The 15,633-nt window shown below is 39.3% G+C and overlaps 1 protein-coding gene across 4 annotated transcripts in view; it reads right to left on the bottom strand.

Annotated features, from left to right (window-relative positions):
- LOC131226650 (probable ADP-ribosylation factor GTPase-activating protein AGD11) overlaps positions 1-15,633 on the bottom strand; it is an 89,291-nt gene that overhangs the window by 49,291 nt on the left and 24,367 nt on the right. For 3 of the 4 annotated variants that reach the window (XM_058222255.1, XM_058222254.1, XM_058222256.1), the window contains 4 exons: positions 2,847-3,010; positions 2,521-2,764; positions 2,285-2,401; positions 2,093-2,188 (listed from right to left, as the gene is read on the bottom strand). In XM_058222255.1, coding sequence (XP_058078238.1) covers positions 2,093-2,188; positions 2,285-2,401; positions 2,521-2,764; positions 2,847-3,010 — 621 coding nt within the window. The remainder of the gene's footprint in view (positions 1-2,092; positions 2,189-2,284; positions 2,402-2,520; positions 2,765-2,846; positions 3,011-15,633) is intronic. The other variant, XM_058222258.1, reaches the window with a different exon arrangement.

Below are 15,633 nucleotides of genomic sequence, written 5' to 3'. Positions count from 1 at the left end.
TGTGAAAAAAAATGACCTATAATTGCCGTTAACGGCCCATTACACCCCCTATAAAGGCTGTAACAGCCATGTAATGGTTTGTTAGAGTGTAAATATATGTTTTTTGGATTTTTTTCAATGTTATGAGGCAGATACAGGTTTTTTTGGCTTTTTTCCAATAAAAAAAGAGATTGTAACGGTCGTTACGATGGCCATAACAACCGTTATGACCCATATCATAAAGGTAACGGTAGTGGCCATTATGGCTACTGTTATGGTTACAAAATACCTTGCTTCCCCTTGCCCTTTTACAGCCTTCAACTTGAACCAACTCACTCCTAATCGGTGTTGTTCTTGGTCTCTGTGGCACATAGTTAAACCATCTAAGTCTACCTCATCTTAGTAATGATTCATGCAATTCCTAAGTTCTCTCGAATGCATCCATTTTTATTTTATCCTTCCTAGGATGCATTCACATCCTAGTTTCAGCTATACTCATCCAATGAACATGTTGTTCTTTGAACATCCAACATTATGTCCCGTAAAGCATGGCTAGCCTTATGGCTATATTCTATAAACTCTCCCCTTCAATTTCATTTGTATGGGATGGTCTTGTAAAACTCTAGTGGTACTTCTCCATCCACCCAATTCTAATCCTATGAACATGTTGTTCTTTGAACATCCAACATTATGTCCCGTAAAGCATGGCTAGCCTTATGGCTATATTCTATAAAATCTCCCCTTCAATTTCATTTGTATGGGACAGTCTCATCAAACTTTAGTGGTACTTCTCCATCCACCCAGTTCTAATGCTATGAACAACATCCTTCTCAATCACTCCACACTCATGAATTATCAACCTAATTAGGTTTGGTTAGTTTGGGAATATGCAATTAGGTTTGGGGGTATGCAATCAGGTTTGGGTTTCTGGGAATAGGACCTAGTCTGGATATATGCAATTAGCTATTGGGTTTTAGAAACGTGATAAGGTGAATATGGATTTGGTAATATGCAACTAGGGTATATGGATGTGAAATTAGGTGTGGGTTCATGGAATCTATGGTGTGGGATTAAGTGATCACGATTCAGGGTTTTATGATGGGCGGTTTAAAATGGATTTGGGAACTTGGGGTCTGGGAACGAGCAGAAAAGAAAAGGATTAAAATGTGACAATGAAAGAAGAGAGCACCTTGTGGATGAGACCCCCAACATGTTATCTGATACCATATCAACTTTAGAATTTTCAAACATAGTGTGTCCGGAGAGAAGAATGAATAGTTTTTTGTAAGTTGTACAATGACTAAGCACCCTCAAGCAGTATGCATACGATAGAATCACTCACGGGTAAAAATAAAATGGTAACAATAAATTGCAATTCAAAATTAAAAAAAAAAAAAGTAACTGTAATGAAATGGACACGAGAAAAAAAAAAATACACCCAAGACTAACTCTCATCAGAATGATTATATTAAGTATTAACTAGGGCCCGTTACAAGTTATTCCAGAATTACATGTATGCCGCAAAACGTAGCAATAATAAGCAAATCACCACTTGTATATGATATACAAATAGTAGCCTTCATTAATATATTGTATCCTCTATAATATACTAGTAAGAAGCTGAATCCTAGGCTGCACACAAACAAGTTCCCTATTGGCATGAAGTTTGTACAAGTCAAGCCATGTTTGAATGATCTGGACCACTGACATGATGGGCATCGTCATGGATGGCCCATGCCCCATAAATCTCTCAGATTGGAAAATCCAAACCATTCAATCTGTGATCTCTACTTCTATGAAATCATTCATCTGCAAGCCAACATTCAAGAGCTCACGACAGTCCATTTCGTGGAGATTTTTGGACCATGGTAGGGCTCCTTGAATCAATGGTCTGGATCTCCAGACCAAGCACCCCATCTGTACAAAGTGCATGCTTAACAGAGAATTTTCCTATTTGTGCGCAATAGATGTGGAACCTACTAGCAAACAATAAAGGAATATTTTGGGTACTGTAGAGGGGAGTTGGTTCTTGAATGTTGCTGAGAATTGGTAAAAATCATTGAAACTAAAGAAATATCATTTGATTGATAAGATATAGTAAAATCCAACATACCAACTTCAGACGTGGGACGGGCTCTGGGATTGACAGCATTAGGCTTTCATTCCAAACTGGGTTTAAACTTCTCTTTACTACGTGTGTTTTCAACGACTGCATGGTTTTGTAAGTACTCGGACACATTAACATGACTGATTTAATCTCAGTTAAGAATAATGAAGACAAAGTTCCTTTGAAAAGGAGGATTACTTGGTTTCCCATTGTGATGATTACATAAGGATCACTAGTCGTCATATCACGAACAGCTAGATTGGTGCCTCTTACAACATTGACTTTTATCAATCCAACGAATTCCACCATACCCACCTACAAACGGTTGTTCAATGGTAAGTTCCTTTATCTATGAAAAATGTAAAATAATGAAATATGAGCAGCAGAAACCAAAGCTTCAGAAAAATAACAGGTTTAACGCATATGATCATTACCATTGAGTTGATTTTTGCTGTCTTCTGCTCAGATACTTTTTTCTTCCGGCTATTGCGAAATGCATGACCAAGGCCATGGAGACGGCCGCTGCTGGTGTGTTGTTTCTCACCGCGTTTCTTGTCAAGGGATGGACCAGAGCTACTAGTAGGAGATACATTATGCGAGGATGAGCTTGGACTTGCCAATGACGTGGAGGCATTCTCTTCAGCAGATTTTGAAAATTGTTCCAATGCATATTTTTTCCTGAATATTCAAGAAACTCTGTTCTGCTCAGAATATTATATGATTCTCACACAGTTCAGATAAATGTGGTGCTAAATTGTACCTGATGAAATCGGACCGTTCCTCTATTGAGGAATCTGGACTTGGTTTTTTGTAGTTTTCGGGAAGAAAAGCTTCATATTTCATATTTACGATAGCATTGCCACCCATCTCCTCCAAAGAATCAACTTCTTCTTCTGTCCATTCATCTAGCTTTACTGACAGAACCTGAGGCATAAAAGATGGCTATGTAGACTAATTTTCTGTAATGACATGAAATGTATTATTCAAGATTTAAAACGGCATTGCTTTATTCTCATGGGATGCTTTCCATCAGTAAACCTAGGAGGAACTGAATTAAACCCCTCGGTGTCAACGATCCATAAAAAAACGTTCATGTAAGCATAGAGTAGCGCAGCTGCAGACAATATGGTTCTCTGCTACATTCTAATGGACCACAGTCATATCTGAGAACCATGATTGGGTGGACAAGCTTGAGGAAGAGATGGATCCTTCCTGCCTACCAAAAACTTCTTGGAGGGGTATTTACATTACAGAGGAAATGCGAGCACATGATAATGTAATCCAGATCATTGATCATGACCCACTATGGATCAGTGTTTGAAATATCGGTATCGCGTTACGTATCGCACCCTTGGGATACGGATATGTATCGGTTATCACATGGGATATATCGGTTGTATCGTGTAATGTATCACTGTTGTTGGAGACAAAGGGAAATTGGTCAATTTTTTCAATGAAACTTCAGTTGTTGTTAAAAAAGACATCAACACACACTTATAAATCAAAAAAGTACAAAAAAATAAGTACACATAATAGGTTTTCTGTGTATGGGGTCCTAATCTCTGTGTTGTCTAACTGAATTGATGCAAGTATATTCAAAGTCTATTCATATAATTTATAAATGTAAGAAGACGTGTGCAAACACAAGCAATACATTCAAAAGCAAAAGAAGAATCACTAGATCAGGTTACATATATGTTTGATTTTATGTTTGGGCACAAGGATTGCACCTGATTTGCGAGAAATTGGGAATTTTTGATTTTTTTTTATTCAATTTTCCACAACTCGACCCATCTCCTCCAAATCTCAAAATTGAAGCTCCCAATCCATGACTTTTCATGCAAAACATAAAAAACCATGGATTTGTAACAATTTGACACTGATTTAACATGACTTATAGAATTTTTTATTTTTTTTTAAAGGATCGAAAATCGAAAATGCTCACAAGATCGAACATGTGAGATATATCGCACTACTTGTGAGTTACGTACAGTATAGGTGGGATACAAGATATATCGTGGGATATATCGGCTGATATCGTCAATATTTAAAACACGGTTATGGATAGGCCATGCCCCCAAAATCTTTCAGACTAGAAAGTCTACCAATGCAATCTTATGACATGATAAGTCTCTCATAAACAATGCCAAGCATGTGAGAATGCTAGATGTTTATATTCTTATGAAGTTCAACTTTCAAAGAAGATGTAAGAATGATAAATACCTCTATTCCTATGACGTGTCAACCTTCAATGCAGATGCTTATGCAAGAAATACTAAACATCTGCTTTGAAGGTTGACACACCATAGAAAGATAGATATTTATCATATTACGAGTTTGTCATTGTTTATCAGAGATTTACACGCCATAACTCATAAGACTGCATGGTTAGATCTTCCAATCTGAGAGATATTGGGGCATGGCCTATCCAGTGCAAGGTTTAAAAATCCATTTTGGCATATAGTATTGTTCACCACCAATTCAGGGTCGTCTTGCTCCATATCAACCTGTAACATCTTGTCTTCGGCTTATATTGGGCTGATAAATCTGTACAATCGAGGGCTGATACTGGTACATATCAAGTGATACCTAACAGTTTTGGATGCTACTTTAAACTCTGATCCATAGTGGGGTAAACAGATCAACTATCTGTATCACATGTGCATGAGCTCCACTGGTATAGACTGACATCTGCTGGACACTGCACATCCTTAGGTCAAGGGTCATGGAATTCACTTGATTGCTAGTGGTTCACTGTGGAGAATGTCATAAAGAATGCATAAGATAGATCATAGATGAGATTTCACTTGTCAAGGAATCACTTGAAGTGGTGTAAACAATAAAAAAGCTGGGAGAGCTCACAAGGTCCCTTTGGAAAAAGAAGGGGTACACATCTTAAGGAGGTTTGCATTTTTTTTCCAAAGAAAGTATATAATAAAATGTTTTGCTAAGATTAACACAATAGTATGCAAACCACAATACATTCCCATAGAAAACATGAACATCCAGCCCAATGAAGGGAAGAAGATTCTAGCTGATTCCACTATGTAGTAGTTGATTCTTAGTAGCCTCAACTTCTACCTGTAAAGTAAATGTAGCAAGCAAGTTCACGAAGATACCAGAAATGCAACACTAGACTCTGTGCCACAAGGACACTTCATTTTCTTGCCACATCCAAGGTGCTGTAGTTTTGAAGTTAGGTACCTTCAATCTACTCACCTTAAGTCGCCAAGGGACGATGGTTCCATTAGTGTTATCTTAAAGATAAGAGACCATCATGTCACTTCTCAATATACCGATTCCAGGTCTCCTTTCTGGAAGAAAGTGATTGGATAACGGTCATCAAATCTTGTATTATAATAAATGAGTGACCTCCATCAACATCCATGAGTCCGGGTTAATTATTCACCCATGTGGGACATGGGTTGGACAAACTTCAACATGCTTTTTCTGTCTTATGCTTTTATGAACTAAATATTAATACATTTTCAATATCATTATATATTTGTATAGATAATTCAAGCATGAAATGAAGTCTTTTTTTAAGATGGCACATGCCGACTCTCTCTCTCTCTCTCTCTCTCTCTCTCTCTCTCTCTCTCTCTCTCTCTCTCTCTCTCTCTCTCTCTCTCTCTCTCTATGTATGTATGTATGTATATATAGATATATATATATATAGCGGAACGCTCACCTGCGAACCAGTTCACACGGACTACCTACAAACTTCTTTGAGAACTCATCATATCTGATGATTCTCGAAAATCCGAATGGTCCACATGAAGTAGAACCTCATGAAACCCCCTGGTACCAATTTTACTTTGAACCAAAACTTTGGTGGGCCATAAAAATGCAAACAGTTTCTTCCCTTGATTTGAATTTCTCTTTACTATGGCCCACCAGAATTTAGATCAGGGTGAAAATTCACCGCCTAAGGTTTCATGGGATTCCGCATCTTATGGACCGTTCGGATTTGAAACTAGTATGTTCTATGTTTCATTAGCTGCTAGATGTGCCCAAAGGGTCACAAAGAAACATAGAACATACTATTTTCAATTTTCACATAATTTATGAAGAGACTTATTTACAGCTTTCCCACTAATGCAAGCCACACGAGCCACAGGCCCTGCAGTACCTCAGTGGAAGAAATAGCCTTGACGCTAATCCTACAAGAGCATTTTAGTTTTGTATCATGTAAAATGTCAGGTATTTATTTCTCTCAAGCTCCTGATCAGTTTCTCATTCACTTTTATCTTGGTCTCTGAAATGAACAACTAGATAGGAAATGAGTTGGTGCTTGCAGTTTGTACGCTATTATAGAATTCTGAAATGCAGAGTCCCCATAAAGGTATTCTACATTTTTTAATTCATCTATAGCTATTGGGGAAAAAGAAAAGAAAAAGAAGAAGCATGACATCATTTTGTTCATCAAAAGAGGGGAAAGAAAAAGTAGCATGAATCAGCATAAGCAGAGTACAAGTCTATCACTTTCATAACAAGAGAACTCATATTAACGCATATGGATGTGGGCTGCACCACTGTATGGCCCACCTAGTCTTGCTTTTATGTCATCCTTCATTCAATTAAGTTGTATTGTGATTAGTTGGACATATTGATATTTGTATTAGGGGTATATTTGTCATATTTTCTTTTTATGACTTAAATATAAGAGAGTGGGGGTGTTAGTACAGGTGCACACGGGTCGGTTCGGTCCGGTTTTGGGGTGAAACTGGAACCGAACCGTTCCTAACGGTTCTGCAAATATTGGAACCGGAACCGGAATGTTAGCATCCTAGAACCGAACCGGAACCGGACCGTGAAGAACGGTTCGGTCCCGGATCGGATCCACGGTTCTGGGCTTTTAAAAATCCAGCCCAGTTAGTTGATTTGAAAAAAAGAAAAAAAGAAAAAAAAAAGAGATGATATTGTTCCAAACATTGTTCTGGATGCAATAAACCCAAAAATAGAAAGACTGAAAAACAACAAAAACCCACAATTTTCTTTTTTCTTTTTAAATCACATAAAATCAAACAGCAGCAACAGCGTAAGTGTTAGGGGAGAAAAAAGGCAAAACAATCTCTTTCAAATTTCCGAAACCACCCACCTCATTACCCCTATGCTTGGAAAACCCTTAAAATCACATAAAATCAAACAAACGAAACAACAAGCTTCTACAAAATAAATATTAAAAAAAAAAAAGAAAAGAGGAAGACAAGAAACACAGCTTTCTTCAATTTTTCAAAATTTCCTTTAAAAAAAAAAAAAAAAAAACGCCACCTCTTCTCCTATGCTAGGAAAAACCTAGAAATCAAAAACCTTAAAAATCAACAGAAACAACGATAACCAAAATGAAAATCACCTTTCCTTTGGCTTTTTTCTTTATAAGATTATATGGTCTGGCATTCCAAATCCAAAAGGACCAAAGACCCAATAGCAAAAACCCACCACCCTTTTTCCTCTCCGCAAAAACCGAAGAAAACAGAATCCTAAAAGAAAACTTCAGAAATGAAATTTTTTACATTGCCATAGAAAAGCAAAAACAGGGAAAAATCTCACCTTTCTATGCTTCTATTTACCTTCTCTCTCCAAATAGCATTTGCTTTTGTGAGAGTCAGATCTGCAGATCTATAACATCCATTGGGGCAGAGAGAGAGAGAGAGAGAGGGACTAAGGGAGGGCAGAGGGAGTGCGGCGAGAGAGGGGCAAAGGCAGGCCAGGGAGTGCAACGAGAGAGAGGGCAAGGACAGGGAGTGCGGCGCGAGAGAGAGGGCAGGGCGTGGACTAATGCATGTTAGGGTTTTTTTTTTCGGTTTTAAATACATCGGATCAACGGTTCGGATCCACGGTCCCTATCACGGATCGGCTCTACAGTTCGGATCAACAGTTCGGTTAACAGTTCCGATCAACGGTTCGGATTAACGGTTCAGTTAACGGTTCGGTTCGGTTCTACATGACCCTAAACCGGAACCGATCCATAATCAACGGTTTTCAAAATTTGGGAACCAGAACCGGACCGTTAGCACCCTGGAACCGGACCAAACCGGACCGATCCAACGGTTTCAGTCCGGTTACATGGTTCCAACGGTTAAATGTGCACCCCTAGGTGTCACCCCCTAATTCTCTTTCACCAAATCTAATCTATCTTCTGTTCTTCTATCTTACATTCTCTTCTTCTTTTCTTCTTAGTCTTTCCCATCTATCTTGTGCTGATTTTTTAAAAAAGAAACCTAGGGTTTCTTGATGTTACCTTTTTTATGTGTTGGGCCTTTGTAATGGTTCGTCCATGAGAAGGTGAATGACATGTACATGATCATCACCTCTCTTGTGTTTATTTGAAACGTGTTGACGTGTGGGCTGGTTGCTCTCTTCAAGTTGGTGTGGGCATCATGTTAAGCGTGCAAGTGGGTTGTTCGTCTATCGTGGAAGGTCAGCCCGTGTTCATGCAAGCTTTGTGGTATTCCACTTAATCTCTTGTTCTAATGGAGGCGAGGAGTGATCCGAAAACTAGATCCATAAATTCATCTATTCAAATATCCTCTATTAAATTAAATGGAACACACCATCTCCAATGCTCTAAATCCATTAGTGTTTCTAATGTCCAAGGGCAAATTAAAATATTTGACAACGGAGAAGCATGATGAGAGTGCTACAACATATAATCTGATTATGGAGAAGCCTAATGAGAGTGCCACTACATACAATCTATTGATCCAAGATAATGCACAGATTATGACATGGTTGTGGAATAGTATGAAACCACCCATTAGTGTGAACATAATGTTTTTGGATATTGCAAAGGAAGTGTAGAATGCATCATGAGGGATGTATTCATCTAACAAAAACATCTCTCATACATACCAGATGTTTGAAGAGATATTCAAATTCCAACAAGGAGATAAATATCTTCATGGGGGACTGCAAATCCCTTTCTCCCCAGCTCAAATCCAGGTGCCGCCTAATCAACAAAAGACTCGGAATCCCTTATCCTGCTAATAGAACTCGCCAAATTATTGCCCAGCAGAAGCAGAGGTCAAAGACTAGGACTGTCGATACTTGGTTTTAAGAATCCAGGGGAGGGGGTCTAATAAAGACTTTCAATTATTTCTTCAAAAAGCCGGGTGTGGCCCAAACCGGTACCAATATGAATAAAGAAAAGAAACCTCACTTATTATTATTCAAAACTTAAAGGAATATAGGAGGAACTGAATGTGTACCAACCTCTCACAGTCTCACTGCTGATTTGGAAAACCAATTTCAGCAACATAAAGACTTTTGGGTGGCCAAGTTTCTATCTGGTTTGAAACCTGAATATGAGCTCGTTCGTGTGCAAATTTTGGGTGACAATGTTGTACCATCTTTAAATGAGCTGTATGCGCACCTGCAATGTGTATCACTTAGGTCTACAACTGAAGCTGATGATAGCTCTGCACTTGCATCTTTTACTAGAAGAGACAAAGGTGGGGATCATGGTGGCAAAAGTAATCAAGTTAGTCATGGTTAAGTGTGAGGAGGTCATGGACCTAGAAGTGTATCATTAATGGACTTACAAATTATTCTATTGAAAAATATTGGTATCTTCATAGAAAGCCACCATGGGCTAATCAAACATCTTACACTGGAGAGAGTAGTGGGACACATTTAGCTATTTCTACATGTACATCTCAACAACCACATATACCTGGAGAGATGGTTACGCTTATTTAAGAAGAATATTTCAAGTTGTTGAAGGACTTGCAAAATCAGCCTACTCCAACTACTACTATTGTTACTCCCACTCTTACCTACATTCATAATCTCAGGTATTGCCTGTTTAGGATCCAAGTTCTTTGCTCAATTTGTCATTAACTCTGAGGCATTTGACTATGTGATAGGTAAGTTCCGTGCTTTTTCTCTATTGATGCATCGCTAATGGGTTCATATGTCACTTTGCCAGATAGTACTCAGTCCAAAGTGTGTGACATGAGTATTGTTCATCCAAGTTCTTCCCATTGGTCATATGTGCTTTATATCCCTAAATTTCCTTTAAGCCTATGTCTGTCAACAAATTCACCAAATCACTTAACTACTTTGTGACTTTTTGTGCTTCACATAGTGTCTTCCAAGATCTAAAAACGAAGAGGACATGAACATAATGGGTTATACCATCCAGACCATGGCGTTGTTGGTACAACATCACAGAGGAACATCTATCCTTATCAGTGGAAATACGGTCTCGGTCCCCTTCTTTGTTGTCGGTATCAATTTTAGAGTGTAAAGTGTGTGAATTGAGTAAACATCATCATGTCACTTTGTCCACCACATAATGCAAAGTGGGGTTTAGTTACTTTTTTAGTCCATTCAATTGTTCGGGGACCGGTTAAAGTTTTCAGTAAGTCAGATTATGAGTATTTTGTTACATTTGTTGATGATTTTTCGCAAATGACTTGTACTTTTTAATAAAAGACATCTGAATTGTACTCTATCTTTAAAAGCTTTCATGTTGAAGTACACAATCAGTTTAATTCAAAAGTGTTTGTGCTTCATTCAGATAACACCAAGGAATACTTGTCCAAGTCATTTAGTCCGTGTTTCTCTGAGATGGTATATTGCATCAAACATCATTTGCACACACCCACAACAAAAGGTGTGTAGAATGGAATATGCCGTCACCTACTTGAGGTGACCTGTCATTATTAATTCATATTAATGTTTTCAAAGTTTTTTGGAGTGATGCAGTTCTAACGACATAATTTCTGATAAATCGAAAGCTCTCAACTCCTTTAATGGGTCAATCACCTCATGCCATTTTATTCCAAGATACTCCATTATTTTCTTTGCCTCCCAATCAGGTCATGATAAATTAGATCCTAGAGCCATTAAATGTATTTTTCTTAGTACTTAGAACGCAAAGGGGATGCCAATGTTACAATCCTTCACTTGGAAGACAATATGCGTGTTGGATGTTACATTTTTTGAGTCCATTGTTTTTTTTGTTTTTTTTCCTTCCAAAAGACAATAAATCTCTAGACGTGGAAGCTATGCTCAACAGCCCATGCATGTTCCTGTTGAAGAATACACGATCCAATTACATCCTTCAATTGGTTCATCGATTCCCATTGTGCCTCAACTAAAAGTCTACTCATGATGAAAACGAAAAGATAGTGCGGCCAATCAAAATGCACCATCCATCATATCTCCTTTGAGCTTATTGATCCACTTCCTTCTCCTATATCTCCGAATTTGTCTGATGTTCCCATTGCCTTAAGGAAAGTTAACTGTGCATGCACCAATCATCCTATCTTCGCCTACGTGTCTTTTCAGTACTTGTCTTCCTCTTTCCATGTTTTGCTCTATCATCTCATTTTGTTCTTAAGTCATGCCAAAAAGCCCCATTGTATAAACGGTAGAAGTAGGCATTGGTAGACGAAATTGTTGCACTTTATCGAAATAACACAACGTTTCAGACAAAGTTAACCAGTCTCCCTATCGGTAAATGAACTGTTGGTTGCAAGTGAGTGTATACCATTAAATTTCAGACAAAGTTAACCACTCCCCTCCACTCCACTCCACTCCGCTCCACCCCACCCCACCCCACCCATCCTTCCTTCCGTCCATCCATCCGTCCTATATATATATGGACTACACCTCCGGTCCAACCGCCTTTGGAATTGAAAATTAATTAAATAATTAAATGTTGGTTAATGTTAATTAATGCGTGGGAGAGAAGGAAAAGGGGTTGCTCACTAGGGTGGGCCTCACTGTAGTGTTTATATGAAATCCACCCCAACCATTAGTGAGTCACCCCATGTTAGAGCCAAGGCCAACATCTCAGCCCCATCCGAGATTCAGGTGGACCACACGATTAGAAACAGTATACTAGGCAACGCTCACCCTCCAAACTGTTTCCCTTAGTGTGGCCAACCTGAATCACGGATGGACCTAATCATTAGGTTGGAGGCCTAAGTTTTAGTGTGTCATCTAATGGTTGGAGTAGATTGCATAAAATCATCATGGTGGGCCCCGTAAAAATCAAGGGTGGAAGTCTCTCTCCCAACTATTTCCCTTGGTGTGGCCCACTGAATCACGGGTAAGCCTAATTTTTTGTCCATGGGCCTAATGTAAGCTTACACATCTAATGGTAATAGTGGATCTCACATTAGCATCATGATGGGCGACATCAAAAATCAAGGCTCGATGTCCATCTCCACCTATTACGAGAAGATGGTGAAGAACCAACAAAAAAAAAAAAAAAAAAAAAAAAAAAAAGAGAGTTCTCAAGTCTAGTGGGTTGGACCACAAGTTATACTCTGCCCATATGGTGATTTCAAAAGTATTAAGTGCATGTGAAATCCAGACCTCCCAACAAGTTGACCTTATCATGAGGATCACATACTATGGTAGTCAGTCCTATATACAAATTAAGTGGTGACCACTTTAAAAAAAAAAAATATCCTCTAGACATTGGTAAATAGTGAAATATTGGTGTGGTCCACTTGATAAGTGGATGTTACTAAGCTTTCAAAGATGTGATTCTCATAAACCGGAAAACCTATTAAATGGGTTGGATGTTGTGTACACATGAAAGGTTTGAAGTTATTTATTGGTTGGAAATTAATCTATAGTCCAACATGTTTGGACATGAGATATTCTCATAATAAAAGGGACTCGGACTGCCTAGTGGAACAAAGCACCGATGTTGGTAGCGGTGCACATCGAACCGGTAGAACCGTGGAACCGGACTGGAACCGTTGGATCGGTCCGGTTTGGTCCGGTTCTAGACAGCACCGGTTCCGGTTCCAAAATTTCGAGAACCGTTAGATACGGATCGGTTCCGGTTTAAGGCCATGTAGAATCGAACCGAACTGTGAACCGAACCGCTGATCTGAACCATAGATCCAAACCGTTGATCCGAACCGTGGCCCGAACTGTCGATCCGAACATCCACTTGAGCTTTGACATGGCTTTTTTTCTTAGCTCATACCTTAAACTATGCTGGCAACATAGATTAAAAAAAGCGTGGATAGAACACATACATTATTATAATAGGCCTTGTAGAACTTGGGCCACATTATACCAGGGTGCTACTAGTTATTTATTTTTGATCATTTTAACAAGATAATTATAAATATTAATTGGGTATACTTTATAAGTAGTACCGACCTCTGTCCTGACGTTAATCAAAGAGAATTTAGTTGTGGTAGACTATAGTAAAAAATAATCAAATTCCATCGCATCATGCATGTACCTGGGAGTCTGCATGTAGGCAGTAACCCTAAAAGTGGGCTCACCTTAAAGTTCAGTTGTTGCTAAAACTAGGCTGATTCACTCATGAGTAAGGGCACAATGTCAAAATCAATATAGTCAAATGACACATTGGGCTGATTGGTCCGATTTCCATGCTACGCAATCAATCTTGATGGCCTACACATGTGACGCTTGGGCAGGAATGAAGGGTTGTAATTGAAAGTGAAGAATAAGTTTTTTTTTTTTTTTAATTGAGATTTTTGGGGTATTCTGCATCCACAGTGGGGACTCAACAGATGAATGGTCTAGATTACTGCACCATTGAATGCATATGTCTGAATTCAAAACACATGTCTACGTCTCTGCCAATGTTTTCAACCAGAAATATGAGCCTGATCCAAAACTTGAATGGATCCCAAGAAGTTTTCAATGGTCTGCATTCAGTTTTTATGTGTTGAAGAAACTGATGGACGGAGTGGATGTCACACGAACATCTCTGTGAGCCCCACAGAGCTTTGGGTTCCACGGGCCATGTCCATCCCAATTCATGCTTTGCGGGTGACATTTCTTTCCGTCGTTTTCTGTCATTTTCCGTTGAAGGGAGAGCTCTGTGGGGCCCGCCGTTATATTTGTATGGCATCCACTCCGTCCATCACTTAAATCACCTTTGAATATGAATTGTCTCCCTTCTATGAACATTATCTAACTGGGCTGGATTTTTAAAAGCCCAAAACCGTGGAACCGATCCGAAACCTAACTGTTTTTCACGGTCCGGTTCCGGTTCGGTTCTAGGGTGCTAACGGTCCGGTTCCGGTTCCAAAAATTATAGAACCGTTAGGAACGGTTCGGTTCCGGTTTCACCCCAGAACCGCACCGAACCAACCCGTGTGCACCCCTAGATGCTGGTACTGTGCATACTTGGCAAAACTTTGTGGGCTCCATCATGATGCGTGTATTCTATCCACACCATCCATTCACTTTGCCAAATCATTTTAGGGCATGCACCAAAAAATGAGGTAAGATCCAAAGTTCAAGTAGACCACACCACAAGCAACAATGAGGATAATGATTCCCACATTGAAACCTTCCTAGGTCCACCATGATGTTTATCTGCCATCCAACCTTTTCATAAGGTCACACAGACATGGAAGAAAGGAAATCACAAATATTAGCTTGATCTAAAACTTTTGTGGCCCCCAAGAAGTTTTTTATGGTAGATGTTCAATCCCCACTATTTTCTATGGTGTGGTCCACTTGAGCTTTGTATCAGCCTCATTTTTGGGCTTATGCCCTAAAATGATCTAACAAAATAAATAGATGGTGTGGATAAAAAAAAACATACATCATGATGGGACCTATAGAGTTTTGCCATGTATACAAAATGCTGACAAGGGGTGTTATGTTCTACACTATGCATTCATTAAAAACAAGGAATTTTAGGGTAGTCAAAGGACACAGGCACTTGATTTTTGATGGGCCCACAATGATGTTTGTGCCAGATCCACTCCGGCCATTAAGATGTGTAATCCTACATTAGACCCATGGACAAAAAGTCAAGCTGACTTATGTTCGGGTGGGCCACACCAAAGGAAATAGTTGGGAGAGAGACGTCCACCCTTAATTTTTACAAGGCTCACCGTGATGATTTTATGCAATCGACTCCAACCATTAGATGAGACACTAAAACTTAGGCCTCTAGCCTAAAATTTTGGCCCATCCGTGATTCAGGTGAACCACACCAAAAGAAACAATTTGAAGGGTGTGTGTTGCCTTGTATACTTTTTCTAATTGCGTAGTCCCCCTGAATCACGGATAGGCTGAGTTTTAGCGCTAGCTCTAACATGAGGTAACACAACTGATGGTCGAGGTGGATTTCACATAAACACTACGGTGGGCCTATCAAGGGGGCAACCTCTTTTCCTTCTCTCCCTCACATTTATTAGCATTAATTAATATAAATTAATTTTCAATTTTGAAGCTAGTTGGACCAGAGGTATTGTCCAACCGGTTGGACTTGAGTGTGTGCATGTATAGTGAAATGCTCAATTGCGCACCAGTTCTCGCTAGAACTCGTGAGCACTTTTTGATACGTAATGTGAACGCAAAATCTGAACCATCCACGTGATGAAGCACTCCATGAAACCCTGAGGGCCCAACTTTCAACTTGATCTGAAACTCTGATGGGCCATGGCAAAAGGAAACGGTCACCTCCTTAGATTTGCCTCTCTCTTTTCTATGGCCCACCAAAGTTTTGGATCAGGCTAAAAGTTAGGCCCCAGAGGTTTCATGGGGTGCCACATCACATGGACCATTCAGATTTTATGCCC

Source organism: Magnolia sinica, chromosome 15, assembly GCF_029962835.1.
Source record: "Magnolia sinica isolate HGM2019 chromosome 15, MsV1, whole genome shotgun sequence".
Lineage (NCBI taxonomy): Eukaryota > Viridiplantae > Streptophyta > Magnoliopsida > Magnoliales > Magnoliaceae > Magnolia > Magnolia sinica.
Note: the sequence above shows the minus strand (reverse complement) of the source record. Positions and strands in the feature narration are given on the sequence as shown.